At 37.5% G+C, this 17,169-nt stretch overlaps 1 protein-coding gene across 1 annotated transcript in view; it reads right to left on the bottom strand.

Annotated features, from left to right (window-relative positions):
• Nucleotides 1–16,682, bottom strand: part of LOC107559532 (pre-mRNA-processing factor 40 homolog A-like) — a 39,418-nt gene extending 22,736 nt beyond the window's left edge. The window contains exons 1-13 of the mRNA XM_016243390.1: nt 16,615–16,682; nt 16,162–16,245; nt 15,912–16,052; nt 11,652–11,735; nt 9,010–9,037; nt 8,907–8,929; nt 8,274–8,318; nt 7,765–7,875; nt 3,459–3,579; nt 3,343–3,367; nt 1,175–1,390; nt 819–924; nt 163–227 (exon numbers count right to left, since the gene is read on the bottom strand). Coding sequence (XP_016098876.1) covers nt 163–227; nt 819–924; nt 1,175–1,390; nt 3,343–3,367; nt 3,459–3,579; nt 7,765–7,875; nt 8,274–8,318; nt 8,907–8,929; nt 9,010–9,037; nt 11,652–11,735; nt 15,912–16,052; nt 16,162–16,245; nt 16,615–16,620 — 1,055 coding nt within the window. The 5' untranslated portion in view covers nt 16,621–16,682. The remainder of the gene's footprint in view (nt 1–162; nt 228–818; nt 925–1,174; nt 1,391–3,342; nt 3,368–3,458; nt 3,580–7,764; nt 7,876–8,273; nt 8,319–8,906; nt 8,930–9,009; nt 9,038–11,651; nt 11,736–15,911; nt 16,053–16,161; nt 16,246–16,614) is intronic.
• Nucleotides 16,683–17,169: the final 487 nt, after the last annotated feature.

The raw sequence follows: 17,169 nt of genomic DNA, 5'->3' as shown, positions 1-17,169 counted from the left end.
CACTGTTATATACAGGTGAGATTTACACCAATAACATCATTTAACCTCCCAAAAAGTCACCATGAGAACAGGTTCAGTGAAGAACAGCAGGGACACATTTAACAGTGCACAGGATTTAAATGCTATTAAATTCCATTAATGCTGTGTGCAGTATTTGGATACCTGTAACGAGGGTCGTTAATTATCAGCTTCATTGCCTGCTCCCATGATGCATTGGAGGAAACGCCCTATAGTCACATGGAAGGAGAGATGCAAAGTTACTTTTCTCCAAAGCTACAGCATGCTTATTATGGGGGGGGGGGAAGAAAACATGAGCGGCGGCCGAGGCCTACAGTGAGCGGCGGCTGGGGGCTAGAGTGAGCGGAAGCCGGGGGCTAGAGTGATTTTAAAAATAGATTTTCTAAAGAACCTATTTAGTAATCAACACATTTGATTTCATTCACACTGAATGATTTCAATTTGACTGAGTGGATCATTTGATTTCCCATGTTATTGTTGAGAGGCATAAATGGGCGTCCACTGAGAGGGAACAGAGTAATGAAAAGGTTTGGAGAAGAAGATCTCCAGGTCGACATCACAAAACATTCAGTTCTGAGCGTGTCTTTCTGAAAGGCTGTCAGGGGTCTGTGAAGCGTGCGATTCCAGCATCTTCGGTTTCACTCACTCCAGTCTAATCACACTCACAGCAATTAAACAGCCGCGGCTCTCTCAGGAGCACTTTGTGTGCCAAATTAAAACACACTAAATTTAGAAAGACCCAGCCGGAATATCAAGACCTCCCTCTTCACTACAGGAGAGAGAGAGAGAGAGAAAATTACCTTTTCTTTCAGCAGTTCTTTAAATGCCTGCTTTGCCTCCTCTTTTGTGTTCCACTTGTAAACTTTCTTCACCAGCTCAGGTCTCTCCTCCTTAGAAACATCATTACTGCAAAACAAACAAATATAGAATAAAACAAGATATTATAAAGCAACTATAGCATTTATAGATTTGATCAATGTAATGCATCCTGGTTGAAGAGAAGCATTCATTTCTTTAGAAAAATATTATTGACCCCAAAGTCTTAAATGGTAGTGTAAATTAATGAAAATCTTTTGCTCGTGCATCGTTTTGTTCAGTGAGTGATGTGAGAGGTGTGATGCTCTGGGTGTTTTTGTGTGTGTTGAGGCTTCATTACCTGGGTTGTGTCTCTACGCTGGGCGCTTCCTCAGTGGAGTTAACCGTGACATCACTGCTGACCTCAGCGACCTGCGCAGGCACGTGAGACGGCTGTTCCTCTGTGGCGACTGTCGCCATGGCAACCTCAGTCTCAGCAACTGCCGCCACGGTAACAGACGACTCACTCTGAGATGTAAGAGCAGGGGTGGTGCCAGGAGCCACAACGTCAGCCGTCCTTCACCAGACACACACACACACACACACACACACACACACAGATCAAAAATTATTATAGCTGGATAATCTCTGAATTTCTAAACAAAACAAAAAAAAAATTGTATGGTAATTATATTTTTTATGTTTTTATGGAATTAAAAAAAATGTGAATTACAATAACACAGAAGTCTACATTGACCCTGGAAAAAATATATAGCATTAATGTTTTACTTCACTATTAAGCCATTAATTTGAGTAAAATTACCGGTAGCGGTGAATCTGCATCAACCTTTGCAAACAACGGACCGTTTTCCACTAATAATAAAGCATTTTGAAACTTAAAACTGCTTTCTGTAAATCTAACGTTACATTAAAAGGATAGTTCACCCAAAAATTTTTATTCTGTCATGAATTATTAACCCTGTCAAAGCAAGCATGTTTTGAGCATCCATTTACCACAATTGATGAGCTCTATGTAAGTAGTTACATGTATTAAAAAAAGGCCCAAATTAAACGTTCATCATTTAATCACTCAATTGGCATAGATTAAAGGGGTCATATGATGCGATTTCAATTTTTCCTTTCTCTTTGGAGTGTTACAGGCTCTTGGTGCTTAAAGAAGATCTGTAAGTTGCAAAGACTAAAGTCTCAAATCCAAAGAGATATTCTTTATAAAAGTTAAGAGTCAACCACACCTACCTAAAACGGCTCGTTCTAACATGCCCCCACATATCTACATCACTATGTGGAAAGATTTGTATAACGCCGCCCAAATGTTCACGCAAAGAAAGAAGGCGTAACTTTTATTCTCGCTGTAGTTTTGTTGACGCTGCAGCCATGTCGTGAAGAAGCTGTGTGTTTCGTTGTGAAAGCGAAACTACTTTGTTTGGTCTTCCAAAAGAGGACGATGTCCGCTTCGTCATGCTTAGAGCTGATCCGTGCTGGTCGCTGAGGAAATACATCTTTGCGCTGCGGATCGCCGGATCGGCTTTCACCGTCGACGAAGCAGAGTCCAGCCCGGGGTCGTCACATGTGGTTGCTGCAAGCCTGCCGAATGCTCCTTCGTCGAATCCGCCGGCCTCTGCTCACTCAAGCGGCCGTGCGTAACGCTGTTTCGTTGTGAAAGCTAAACTACTTTGTTTGGTCTTCCAAAAGAGGACACGGCTAGAAATCAGTGGTTAAGTTGTATTTACAACACTGTTCCAGAACAGTTCAACCCAAATATTCCGATGTGTCCAGCACATTTTATGGAGGACTGTTTCCTGATCCTGGGAGAGTAGACTACAATGTGAGTCTGTTCTGACTCACAGACTGTAAGTAGGTTTTCATATTTAAAGAATTTGCCACTGACGATTCAAACGTGAGTTTTGGGCAGTGTAGAGTAGCGTTTGTTGTTTGTCATTTCTCCGATCTCAAATGCAGACATGGTTTTGTTTACACGGCACGATGCAACGCGTAAAAAGACCGTATAAGTCATTATAATCCATAATTATGTCTCCACTGGATGCAACAAATGCCTCGTTTATAATGAGTTTTAATGTGTTTGTCTAGTCGCTCCGGCCGGACACTGCATCACAGTATGGTAAAGGGCGTAACATTTCCGTCTCACGCTTGAGGTATTCGGCCAATCACAACGCACTGGATAGCTGGCCAATCAGAGCACACCTCGCTTTTCAGACCGACGAGCTTTGTAAAAATTTAAGCGTTTCAGAAAGGCGGGGCACAGAGGAGAAACAATGTACAGTACGTGGAAAATAATGTGTTTTTTGAACCTTAAATCGCATAAACACATTTCATTAGACCAAATACACAAAATAATGTTCTTTTTAGCAACATCATATGACCCCTTTAAGAGTGTTTAGAAGATGAACAAAAGAGACACACGAAGTTTGGAACGACATAAGGGCAAGTAAATCAAATTTTTGGGTGAACTAACCCTTTATGGTCTTATTAAATAAAGCTGATGCTCACCCGTTCTCCTCTGCCTTTATCATCGCTGAAAAAAAGAGAAAAAAAAAAAAGTCAAACCATTCCTCATGTGAGATTTCTGGATGTGTATAATAATGCTGCTTATTCTGCACACTGACCCTCCAGGTCCTCCAGCTCCTTGGGTTTAGTCCAGCGAGACTCTTTGGTCTGTGAGTTGTAGTAATAGGGCTTGCCAGTGTCTGACTTATACTCTTTCCACGGGCATTTGGACAACATTTGCTGCAAAACACAAACTTCTTCAATTTTGTTTCAAAATGCACAATTATTCAAAACAAATGAGAAACCTTTGAATAAAAACAAAAGGATATCTCATATTCTGTATTATATATATATATATATATATACATATATACATATATATACATATATACATACATATACATATATACATACATATATACATACATATACATATATACATACATATATACATATATATATGTTTTTTTTTATTAAGTTTATATTTCAACCTGTATTAATGTACATGCATTTTTCTGTAAATGTATTTTATTTTTTAAAATATGAAATTCAGACAATACAATAAAATGATTAGTTGGGTTTAACTTAGTTGTTTGGTCTAAACAAATAAATGCAATATAAAAACATGGTGCTCTTTACTTGTCTAACATAAACAAACTAACAAGTAGGGCTGCTCCAATTGATCGGCTACCGATCACTATCGGCCGATAATCGCTTTGGGATGATTGATCGGTGGTCTCTAAAAAGGCGGATGATGCTGCCGTGAGAAGGTTTGGCACGACATGCCGCAGCACTGTCTCAGTCTCTGTCCAGCGCGGGTCAAATAATTATAATCCTGAAGGTGGGGACATAACGATTACCGGTTTGACAATAAATCATGATAAAATTCCCCATGGTTAGTATTACCATTTCATCTTTTAATTATCATTAAAACTGTGTTAGATTACCGCGATTTGAACAACTCGCGATAAATAAATACTTTTTTTTTTTACAGTTTTAAGTAACAGTCTCACGTGCGCACAGCAGCTGGGAGGTTTTAAAAGAGTGCTAAGGGAATTATACAAATGAATATATGAATGAATTAATTATATGAATGTACCTCTGAAGGTTCTGACTGTCTTCAGAAAAGAATCGATGGCATTTTGTTTTCATCTTCGCTCCATGTAATAGTTAAAGGAAGTGTTCTTAATCGCAATACTGCTTTGTCCACGGAGGTTATGGGAAACAGCTCTAATTCAGCTTTTCCATAAGCTCCACCTGCTGTCAGAGAGTGGATTTACAGAGACTTATATTTACATTCCGCCTGTGTGCAGTTTCTGTCTGGCCAAAAATTGACCGAATTTGCATGCCCTGCTGTAAATTTTGACCGGTTGATGAAAAACAAGCTTATGTGGATTCTGCACATTTACAAAATTCAGATAAGTTATCTAGACTTATTTATGGAGCAGATAAAATGCATATAATCATTTATTAATCAATTATCATTTTGACATATATTTTCTTTATTTAAAGGCTGAAATGTGAGGTTTACCTTTTTATGAAACCTTTTCAAAGCTTTATTTGAACATTTACATTAGATATTTCAACATGCTATTATAAACTGTTGTCATTTAAAATCCAAACATCATTGGTAATGTTATTCTTTTAGTGATTATGCAAACAAAAAGTAATTTTATTTGTTGTTTGTTGATTTTTAAATATAAAACTTGAAGTGATGTATGTGTCGGTACTTTAACATCTCCAGCACATTTTAACAATACCGTGATAATACTGATAAACAAACTAACAAGTAGGGCTGCTCCAATTGATCGGCTACCGATCACTATCGGCCGATAATCGCTTTGGGATGATTGATCGGTGGTCTCTAAAAAGGCGGATGATGCTGCCGTGAGAAGGTTTGGCACGACATGCCGCAGCACTGTCTCAGTCTCTGTCCAGCGCGGGTCAAATAATTATAATCCTGAAGGTGGGGACATAACGATTACCGGTTTGACAATAAATCATGATAAAATTCCCCATGGTTAGTATTACCATTTCATCTTTTAATTATCATTAAAACTGTGTTAGATTACCGCGATTTGAACAACTCGCGATAAATAAATACTTTTTTTTTTTACAGTTTTAAGTAACAGTCTCACGTGCGCACAGCAGCTGGGAGGTTTTAAAAGAGTGCTAAGGGAATTATACAAATGAATATATGAATGAATTAATTATATGAATGTACCTCTGAAGGTTCTGACTGTCTTCAGAAAAGAATCGATGGCATTTTGTTTTCATCTTCGCTCCATGTAATAGTTAAAGGAAGTGTTCTTAATCGCAATACTGCTTTGTCCACGGAGGTTATGGGAAACAGCTCTAATTCAGCTTTTCCATAAGCTCCACCTGCTGTCAGAGAGTGGATTTACAGAGACTTATATTTACATTCCGCCTGTGTGCAGTTTCTGTCTGGCCAAAAATTGACCGAATTTGCATGCCCTGCTGTAAATTTTGACCGGTTGATGAAAAACAAGCTTATGTGGATTCTGCACATTTACAAAATTCAGATAAGTTATCTAGACTTATTTATGGAGCAGATAAAATGCATATAATCATTTATTAATCAATTATCATTTTGACATATATTTTCTTTATTTAAAGGCTGAAATGTGAGGTTTACCTTTTTATGAAACCTTTTCAAAGCTTTATTTGAACATTTACATTAGATATTTCAACATGCTATTATAAACTGTTGTCATTTAAAATCCAAACATCATTGGTAATGTTATTCTTTTAGTGATTATGCAAACAAAAAGTAATTTTATTTGTTGTTTGTTGATTTTTAAATATAAAACTTGAAGTGATGTATGTGTCGGTACTTTAACATCTCCAGCACATTTTAACAATACCGTGATAATACTGATAACCGTGATAATTTCGGTCATTATAATCGTGATAAGAATTTTTCATACCGTTACATCCCTAGCTGAAGGTGAGGTACTCACCTTCATATTTCTTAATTAAATAACTTAAAAGTAATTTGAAAACCTCGTGTGAGACGTACCTTCACAAACGGCGTGAGTGAATCACGGTGCGCGCTCTCTCTCTCAAAATACGCAAATGTCTTCAAATTGCTTCTGTCTATAAGCGAGCTGTACGCTGCACAGTTGACACAGGAATTGTCACTTGCACAATCGAGGCAGTGTCACAGTCACTAAAGTTTATAAATTGCATTACTACTTCATTCTTGCCAGTGTTTAACCATTCAGCGCTCTCCTGGAGACCGTGCGCTCATGCACACTCGCAGCACACACACATAACATCAGGTTCACATTACTCCGTTTGCAGTGCGTATTTTTCCACGCTCATGTTAACGGATTAAAGCGTTCACACTGCACTCAGTTGCGGTCCGACAGTGCGTTCAGGAGCGGTGCGTCTGCAGCAGTGCAGAGACTTGTTTCCGCACCAAGTCTATGTTTGCTGCTCTGCAAGCGCTGAATTAAAGCAGAGCATTTTTTGCAGTAAATATGAACATGAATTGACATGAAAATTTAGTAATTACACCATAAATGCATATTATTAAAGTATACTGTGTTTAACAGTCAACACATATGGCTTTTTGGCTGGGTTTAAAGGCAAAGAGCACTTTTAGATAAGGCAATAATAGATGGCATTCGTGGAGGTAGGAAAATAAAGTTCTTTATGAACCGCAGGATTGCTTGTAATAAAGATTTCAATGCAAAAGGAAAGGCAGTAGAGCTGACTATTTCTGTCAATGGTAAGTTTGTGATAACGTAAGAAAAGTAGTTTAAATGTTTTGCCACTTGCTTGAGCAACTTCATATATAAATCTAGAAGTAATTGCAAAAGTAAATAGCATTTAATAATGTGTTGCTTATATTTATGGTGTTTAAACATGTCTGTAAAAGATTGTATTACTGTACTCTGTAAAAAAAATAAAAATAAAAAAAGAATCGCAATGCTGAAAAAGCATTTTCAGTGACGATGTTTGGATTTGAAACCAAAATAATGGATAAATGTTGTGTTTGTGGTAAACAGCCACGGATCAGTAGCGGACACCTGTGTGAAAGCTGCTTCCCCTCTCACAAGAGTCACCTAAGAGAGGAATTCCCCCCATTTTCAAAAATGAAATTCAGGCCCTGAATAAATGTCTAAAAATCCTGATTGGAGAATCACTATAAATAGTTATAAATTATAAAAAAAGGCTTAAAAAAGCTCGGTATCGGTGATTGGTATCGGCAGATACTGCTTCCTGTGATCGGTCTCAAAAATCCTGATCGGAGCACCCCTACTAACAAGTAGTAACAGTAATACATTAGACTCTCAAATGCAGAGTATGCCTAAAGGTCATTACCTCCTGAATGAACAGTAACTGGCAGATGAAGTATGACTGTGTAAGCAAGAGGGGTGTGTTGACCTTTTTTTTTACCTCTGCAGGTGATTTGAGTTCATCTGGTTTCTCCCAGCTGGATTGTTTGGTCTCTGTGTTGTAGTAATATGTTTTTCCATCCAGTGATTTATGCTCAGTCCATACTGACTTCTGCAGGAGACATCATGAACACTTGGCTCATTATATAATTAGTGATAAACTAAGTGATACAAACCTGTATGAGTTTGCTTCTGTTGAATGCAAAAGACGATATTTTGAAGAATTGTAACCAAGCAGCTGCTGGTAGCCACTGACTTCCATATTAAGAAAATAAATAAATAATATAAAAATATTATGGAAATCAATGGGGACCACAAACTGTTTGGTTACAAACATTTTTCAAAATACCTTTTTTCGTGTTCAACAGAAGAAAGAATTGCATATAGGTTTGGAAGAACTTTGGATAAAACAGAGATACAAACTGTATTTTATATTATTTAAATTTTTAAACTGTACTGTAATTTTAGGCATGTATAGTATTTTATGAACGATAACTTATTGTGTCTTGCCTTTTTTGTCTGTTCATCAGGTGAAGATTCTGTTGATGTGGTGCTCTAGGAGGGAAAAAAATCCATGAAGAAGAAAAGAAGAAAAAAAATAAAAAAAGTATTTTTTCAAGACCGGAAAGTCACTTAAATCAGAACCCTAACTAAACAATATTAACAATAACGTGTTTGGTTGTTTGTTCTTACAGTTCAAAAGTTTGGGGTAGGTAAGATTTTTTTTTTTTTCTTTAAGAAAAAAATTCTACTTTCATTTAGCAAAAGATGCATTAAAGTGATGAAAAGTGATAGTAAAATTTAGCACTGTAACAATTTTTTTTATTTAAAATAAATTATAGTTTTTACCATTCTATTCACTTTTCTAAATAAAATCTTTTGAACAGTAGCATATGTCGACAAACTGAATTTTGGTGTTTACGTTTTTCAGACATATTTTTGGCTCTCTCTTTTTCTAAAGCAGCAGCTAGCACTGAGATTCTGTTCAGAATAGATGTAATACACAGCTAAATGAATAGTGGTGCTCTAGGAGGGAAAAAGAAGAAAAAAAAAAAGAGTATTTTTTCAAGACCAGAAAGTCACTTAAATCAGAATCCTAACTAAACAGTATTAACAATAAAGCGTTTGGTTGTTTGTTCTTACAGTTGTTCCAGGAGCAGCCGGTGCTGAAATAGAACAAAACCACTGATTACATTTAGAAATAATAATCAACAAGATTTTTACCCAAAACTATTTAATCTCTCACCTGCAGTCTCCACTGGACTCACACCAGGCTGAGAAGGACATGAAGAGAAAGAGTGCTTCATTACAAAAAGTAAACAAAGCTAAATAATAAGCTGATTTACGTGTGATATCTTTTAAATGACTTGAAACTTCACATCATCCAAGAAAGCCCTGTCAATAACTGTCAGAATTAAATTAGTCCATGAGCAGATCTAAAGATATCAGAGATAACTTCATTAGCAGTCTCCATTCCCCAAACTACAGGAAAGGGAAATGACATCCTGACTGACAGCTCCTGGAGCATCTACAGCTCAAAGCCGGTGCTAATTATTACTGATGCTATCAATATTTAATATGGTTAACTAACGACAGGCTGTTTGATGCTTAATATAGCTGATTAAATGAAAGCAGATCTTAATCAGCACTGAGGAGGTGTGTTCAAAATAAAGAACTGCACCCGTATGGTACGTTTGTTCTTATATATACACACACTGAACTGGAACGGTGTCCTTCCATCCATTTTCACTAGTGAAGTAGTGCTTTGAAACAAATGAATTAAGCCGCTCTAATTGAACTTCTGTTTCGTGTTATTGGTCAGATATGACTGCACTTTCCACACTTTTCTCTCCATGTACATTATACACCATCACATTCAGAGCTAATGTGTAGGTACTGCCTTCCTTTTAAGGAAATACATAAGCAGTGCAGACATTAAGTGGGTCATATCATATACTTTAACATTTAATGTTGTAATGTTAGTAACTTTGATAATGTTTGCATTTTTTTGGCTGAAGACAGATTTAAAATGTGCTCAACATAGTTTTTAACTGCCCCATCCACCAGTAACAGCCTCTTTGCAAAACTAAATTACATTGAGACTGAAATGTATTGCACAGTTCAAAAGTTTGGGGTAGGTAAGATTTTTTTTTTTTTTTTTTTTAAGAAAAAAATAATACTTTCATTTAGCAAAAGATGCATTAAAGTGATGAAAAGTGATAGTAAAATTTAGCACTGTAACAAAAAAAAAATTGATTTCAAATAAATTATCGTTTTTACCATTCTATTCACTTTTCTAAATAAAATCTTTTGAACAGTAGCATATGTCGACAAACTGAATTTGTGTTTACGTTTTTCAGACATATTTTTGGCTTTCTCTCTTCCTAAAGCAGCAGCTAGTAGGGATGTAACGATTCACTCAACTCAGGATTCGATTCACGATTTTGATTTCACGATTCGATTCATGATTTTATTTTATTTTTTACAAAATGAGATTTAAGACAAATTATAAATTAAATGTGCATGTCCTTTTATTATTGCTTGGACAAAATGCTGCACATTTCTTTGTGAAATTGAAATATAACACTATAATAATATACTAATATAGCACTTGCATATTATTGCTCTTTTGTTGGTTTTGATTGCTTCTATTGTCCTCATTTGTAAGTCGCTTTGGATAAAAGCGTCTGCTAAATGACAAAATTTAAATATAATGTAAATGTAAATAACAAAACTAAACTGAAATTTAAAAACAAGCCCCAAATCAAATACGTAACACAAATAAAATAAATATTCATATAAACAAAATAAGGCTTTGTCTGTGCTCTTTCCATTTAAAATTAGAGGCAACCACTGCATTTTAATCATGATCCAAACAAAGATGCTGCATACATGCAGCATGAGCAGTTTTTAATCTAAATTAAATTGCATAATTTCGAAATTTGGAGCAAAAACAGAATGGTTTGACTTCTGTTTTGTGAAACTATACATAAAATATCTGCATGAAACAGCGGATCTGAATGAGACGCAGATTCACTCTCTGCCAGCAGGTGGCGCTTAAACCCTTTCCTTGATTTCCGCTGTAAACAAAGCAGCGCTGCACTTCCCCTCAAACATGCATTCATATAAACTCCCTACCCCTAAATGAATCACGATTTGTTTAGCATCTCAACCGATTTGAATCGTCACATATTTGAATCGATTTTCAACCGGCTCGCGGGTAATCGTTACATCCCTAGCAGCTAGCACTGAGATTCTGTTCAGAATAGATGTAATACACAGTTAAATGAATAACTATAAACAGAGCTTTCAGAAACTGAAATCAAGACTTTTTGGATTGAATAAATGAGTGCATGCAAACATGCCTAATGAATGTTCTTTTCGGACTAAGTTCTGAAAGTTACAGTATGGTTGCTTCCTGATGATACCTTAATTTACATTGTTGTTTTTCATTACCATTTTCCACCCTCTCTGAGAGGCTGTAAATGTGAATGTTTTGTGATATCAATCATGATGATTTCTGAACGTTGTTTTTGTGCTTTAGTGTCAAATGTTCTGCGTGGACTAAAAAAAAAGCAAGAACAATCCATTATATGATGCCTTTATTAAAGTCTAACTAAAATCGAATACTAACAAAGTGTGCTAATGCTGGGAAGGAGATGTACAGCATCATACACTGAAATAAATTAGTAGAGCAAGCCGATCTCTTCCGCTACTATCACTCGTGTCACATGGGTAAGTGCCATATAAAATAGTGTTGATTCTAAATTGGTACATTTTCCCACTTTGCAGTGTGTTCATTAGGGTTATTCTGACACTGCTGACAGCATGCGAGCGTCTATATTTAACCGGCGATGGTGGAGTAGTGTGATATACAGGCTAGCTTACCGGTCCTGTAGGCTGGATTGATGCAGCTGGCATGCGTGGGGGCATCATCATTCCTGGCATCATTGGTGGCATCATGGCTGGCATCTATGAAAAGAGTTTCATGAAAAATTCATGTTAACTGCTAATTTCCCTCCTACGCTGCACAGGGGGAGAGCAAGGTATGAGCTGAGGGGTGTAAAGCACATCTTGTGCTCTGTAAGTCTACATTCTGATCCTCACACTCACAGCCCAAAACATCCACTAACATGCTATTCATCCCATCTCACACACACACACACACACACACACACACACACACACAGGTGGAGCATCAGGTCCAATAAGACAACACTATAGCAATCATATCAATGACTTTACATGTTTATATTCATGTTCAAGTCTATACAATTCTCTCATCTACATATTAGGGTAAATTGCATGAAAACTTCCAAGAAATGTCCCGAATCATTTTAAACCCTATAAATCTCGTCTATAAATATGACAAGCACATTTATTTTGTGGAATTCACACAATAACTATAAGTACTAATGGTGATGGAGTCTTAAGGTCCATTCACATTAAGAATGTTAAATATAACTGTATTAGCATCCACACCAAAGGATGCTATCATTCTCAATTTGCGTCTCAATCAGCTCCCTTGTTCAGTAGTCAGGGCACTGATCAGGGAGTTGGCCATTTTAAGGGCTGTCTCAATCGCGAAATCCTTCCAGTGCACTGGAAAGTTCGCTCCCTGAAAAATCCCACAATGCATCGCAAATTCTAGGGAGCATCGGCGCTCACTATGCTGCCTTAACCAGAAATAACATCACATTTCTGAAGCGCTAAACAAACCGCACGAGCAAGCTCGATAAATATAATGACACGCAATAGAAGATTTGAAAATATTTTTTTTAATTATTTCAGCATAAACACACATCGCTAGTAGGGGTGTAACGGTTCACAAAATTCACGGTTCGGTTTGATACGGTATGTTTTCGATACAGCAAAAACAAAGAAATGCCAGACAAATTTCCTTGATTTTTACTTTTTTTTTTATTTAAAATTTATATCATATGATCTTAAAAATATTTTGGACTTTGGAAGGCCTTTTTGACTTCTGCCGTTTATCCAAGATGATTTTGGAAGCTTTTTTAACATTAATTTCTTATTTATTTGGTTCCACAGTGTCTGCTGATTTTCAGTGTTTTATATTTAAACTTTGTGTAAGTTATTTGTTATTTTATATTAGGCCTATAGCATGGTGTATTTGTATTCGTTTTGTAGTCTATGTTTAATGTAAGTGAGTTTGTCATACGGTTTTGTTGTTGTCAATTCAATTGAGTTTCGAAAGTGAAAGTAAAATGCGCACAAGCATTTACAAGCTATTTAAAAGCAAATAAAAGCGAGGAAAAGAGGGAAAACTCCTAATGAACTACCTCACCGTCACAACCTGGAGTACATTATATTTCACTCACTTGAAGCTATTTGTTCCCCCCAAATGTAATAGGATTACTCCAACAAATCTTTCGGTTTGTATGCGTACCGAACCGAAAGCCTCGTACCGAACGTGCATCGTTACACCCCTAATCGCTAGACGGGTAGCGAACACATCTAGTTAACATTTATAATTAATATCCGGCAGAAATGTCGTAAGAACATGTGTTTAAAGAAAAAAAAACAACAACAACAAAAAGAGATCAGTCCTGTCTGTTGTTTATTAATTCAAGCGATGACATTCTACATTATCAATGCACACTGCAGTTATATCATCAGCCACATTACATGCACAAGCTTTTTAAAGTGGATTTTGATTGGCTGTCAGTGTCTTTATTCTTCATCAGCTGAAACCAAAACCGTATCGTTCCACATTGTCAATATTGCTATAGTTGTGGTGCGGATTTTCCTATTCTCACTGAATCAGAATTACTCTCTCTTTTTAAACTAGCAGTGTATTTTATCAGAAGAGCAGGACATTTATCTTTGACACTGTGCTTTTGGGGAAACAGAGTATGAAATTGGCTTTACAAACGTCATGTCTTGTCTAATCCAGCACAAGCCATGTTGAAATTGAAAGTGATGAGAAAAAAAATACTGGACACTTCAAAAATGCAATGTGACCAGTGATGTCTGATTTGTGGATACATGATGACTCTTAGTGGTAACATTTTCCATCATCTAGCACATTTGTAAATTCAACATGCTTTCCGTCAAGTTGACAGAAAGAAAAATAATGTATCTGGCATGTTCGTTACGGAATGCTATCAAAGTATGGTTGTAACGATGAGGAAATTTTCCCACCGGTTAATTGTGTGACAACCGTGTGACAACACTGATAATACCGGTATCACTGTGTGTGTGTGTGCGCTTGTAAAAGCGGCATGCACATTTTACTTACACTTTCGAATTAGCAGGAATTCGGCATCAAGCAATTGTTTGTTTTTAGTTCGTTTGAGTTTTCCATCTTTTCCTCGATTCTCTTCGCTTTTAAATAGCTTTAAAGTCTTGTGCGCATTTTACATTTACTTTCGAATTAGCAGCAATTCGGCATCAACAACAAAATACAACAACAAAAAGTAGGCGGAGGGGTAGGGGAAAGGGAAGGGGTATAAAATAGAATTGGGCCTAAATCTTACACATAGTCAGAGGTAGGTGTAAAGTGAAAAGTCATGATTTGTTCGGACATTATTAGTTTTTAGGATTCATGTCTGTTAGTTCATTATTACTGCAGACGTGAACTGTAATGTTTATGGTCTTTTCGGGCAGGATAAGCGATATCGATCACGAAGCTCGGTGTAGACTATACCACACTGCCGACAGTAATTGACCTACTAAAAACTATATTTCTGTACAGCATGTAATTATGCAGTAAAATATTACATATGAACTGGGATCATTAAAAGAAACTGTACCATTCGACATCTTGCTTGGAAGGACAGTATACATGCTTGGAAATATTTCACGTCTTTAATTCCATTCATTACTTGTAGCGTGCCTGCCATCCAATAATCTCAGTAAGTTTTGTGCTGTGTTACTTTTAATTAGAAATAAAGTATCAGCTTCCAAATTCTGTCAGTTTTATCACAAAATACACACTATAAATGTGGTTTTTCAGCCACAGTAAGACGTCAGTAAAACTGTCACGTAAAGTCACATTTACCTCAGGAAAGACATTCATTGTACATAAACTAGATAGTCAGCTAGAAAAATAACTTTAGAGAGAAGCATTGTATTACATTCATTATATTTTACTTAAAGGGGTCATATGATGCTGCTAAAAAGAACATTATTTGGTATATTTGGTGTAATGAAATGTGTTTATGCGATTTAAGGTTCAAAAAACACATTATTGTTTCTCCTCTATGCCCCACCTTTCTGAAACGCGTTGATTTTTACAAAGCTCATCGGTCTGAAAAGCGAGGTGTGCTGTGATTGGCCAGCTATCCAGTGCGTTGTGATTGGCCCAATACCTCAAGCGTGTGACGGAAATGTTATGCCCCTCACATACTGTTGATGCCGGATCATCATAATTACTGATTACTGATTACATGACATAATTACTGATTATAATGACTTATACTGTCTTTTTACACGTTGCGTTGCATTGCGCCGCGAAAACATAAAACTCTGTCTGCATTTGTGATCGGAGAAATGACAAACTACAAGTGCTACTCTACACTGCTCGAAACTCGCGTTTGAATCATCTGTGATGCAAATCCTTTAAATTGCAGTGTGAATGTCGTCTCAGCCATCACTGTGGGAGAATGTGTCGGTGTGGACGCATATTGTCTATGTTGCGTAGTTGCGACTGATCATAGTTTTAGTGCAACAGATGTAAATATTTATCGTAAAGCTGGACGTTGCAAAACCCAGTGTAGGATTTACACCAAGATTTTTTACGTCTAGCTCTGGGTGGTGAACTCCGGTCCTGGAGAGCCGCAGTCCTGCAGAGTTCAGCTCCAACCCTAATTAAAACTCACCTGCCTGTAGCTTCCTAATAACCCTTCAGACCTTGATTAGCTTGTTCAGGTGTGTTTGATTAGGGTTGAAGCAGAACTCTCCAGGACCGACGTTCGCCACCCCTGGTCTAGCTGGTGCAACCGGCCCCAGAATGGCACTGTCATGTGACATACAACATCAGCCGCGCTGTGCTACTGTTTGTACAGCTAGGCTACTTTGCATGTGTGCATTCCCATGTCCTATGTAAGCTAGCATGTAAAACCCTGATTTAAAAACACTGCTTCCTTTCAAAGTGAAATCTGTGAAAGTGAAATGAACTCTTACCTGTGCCATGGGTGGAGCTCCCATCGGGGGTATCATGGGGGGCATTATTCCCGGGGGCATGGGGGCCATGCTGGGCGGCCTCTGGCCCATGGGTGGCATTCCCATTGGAGGGAAGTGAGGCGGGATTCCTGGTGGGCCCATCTTTGAAACACACAAAAATGTATTCAAGGCATGAATGAGAATGAACAACCAAGCAGTCGCAAAGACAGAGAGATGGCTTTACAGTAAAGGCTTTCCAACAGCAACTTACAAAGCGCAGGGGGAATCCTGAAGGTGGGGGGACACCAGGAAAAGGTGGTGCTTGACTGGGGCCACTATTAGCTTCAGTCGAGGACTGTTATGAACAAGAGAGTCCATTACGGTCACCACTACAGCTCGGATAAAGATGCTGCACATCACTGGCTTGAAGTGTGATGAGGTTTTCCCAATAATTATCTAATCTGACAGAGCCAACCAACACATCCAAGCTTATGTGAGCAGAACCATCACTGTCAGACGTTTCCGAAATATTTCACTCGTAGCAACTAGCATAACTTCAAGCTTATTAGTATACATACTTCAAATGTATGACAAATCAGAGATTTCTAACCATCTTACTGCCCTTAACAAATCAAGCATGTAAAAACTCAATCAACTATCTCTCAGACTCCACTGTTTTATCATAGCTTTATCAGAGTTTGACAAATCAAGAGTTCCGTCTCACCTTCATCAGGAATAGATGGACTATCAGTCGCCGATTATCAATAAAAACACAGTTTATCAATCAGTGTTTAGGCTAACGTTATATCCTCTAGGCTAACACAGTAACATCAGCGTAAACAGATCATCATAAACAGACTGCTTACAAGCATAAATGTCTCACACAATCAGATATGTAACACGTCTAACACACGTGCTTTAATAATCACAATAATAAATCCAAACTCTCATTCAAACCCTCGTTAGCTTTAGCTTTAGCATCAGTCACTCACTCGCATTAGCTTACATGCTAACCAACATTTATTTTGTCTGTAATATGCCCATTTCTTCACTACAAGTCTTTAACCCAAGCGAATAAACCGTTCAGTATGTATATGTGTCGTTTGTAAATGCCAGAACACGCCAGTTTTGAGTTTATGTGAATAAACTGTCTGTTTTTGTTGGACTCACCATGATGAGCGAACATGCAGCGGCCCTGCGCGAGACAAAAACCTACGCTCTGATTGGCTGCTGCGCGCCGGGTTCAAACGACAGCAGGCGTGTTTCATGTGCAACAACA

Source organism: Sinocyclocheilus grahami, unplaced genomic scaffold, assembly GCF_001515645.1.
Source record: "Sinocyclocheilus grahami isolate Dianchi unplaced genomic scaffold, SAMN03320097.WGS_v1.1 scaffold690.1, whole genome shotgun sequence".
NCBI classification, from domain to species: Eukaryota; Metazoa; Chordata; class Actinopteri; order Cypriniformes; family Cyprinidae; genus Sinocyclocheilus; species Sinocyclocheilus grahami.
This window is presented reverse-complemented; position numbering and strand designations above follow the sequence as displayed.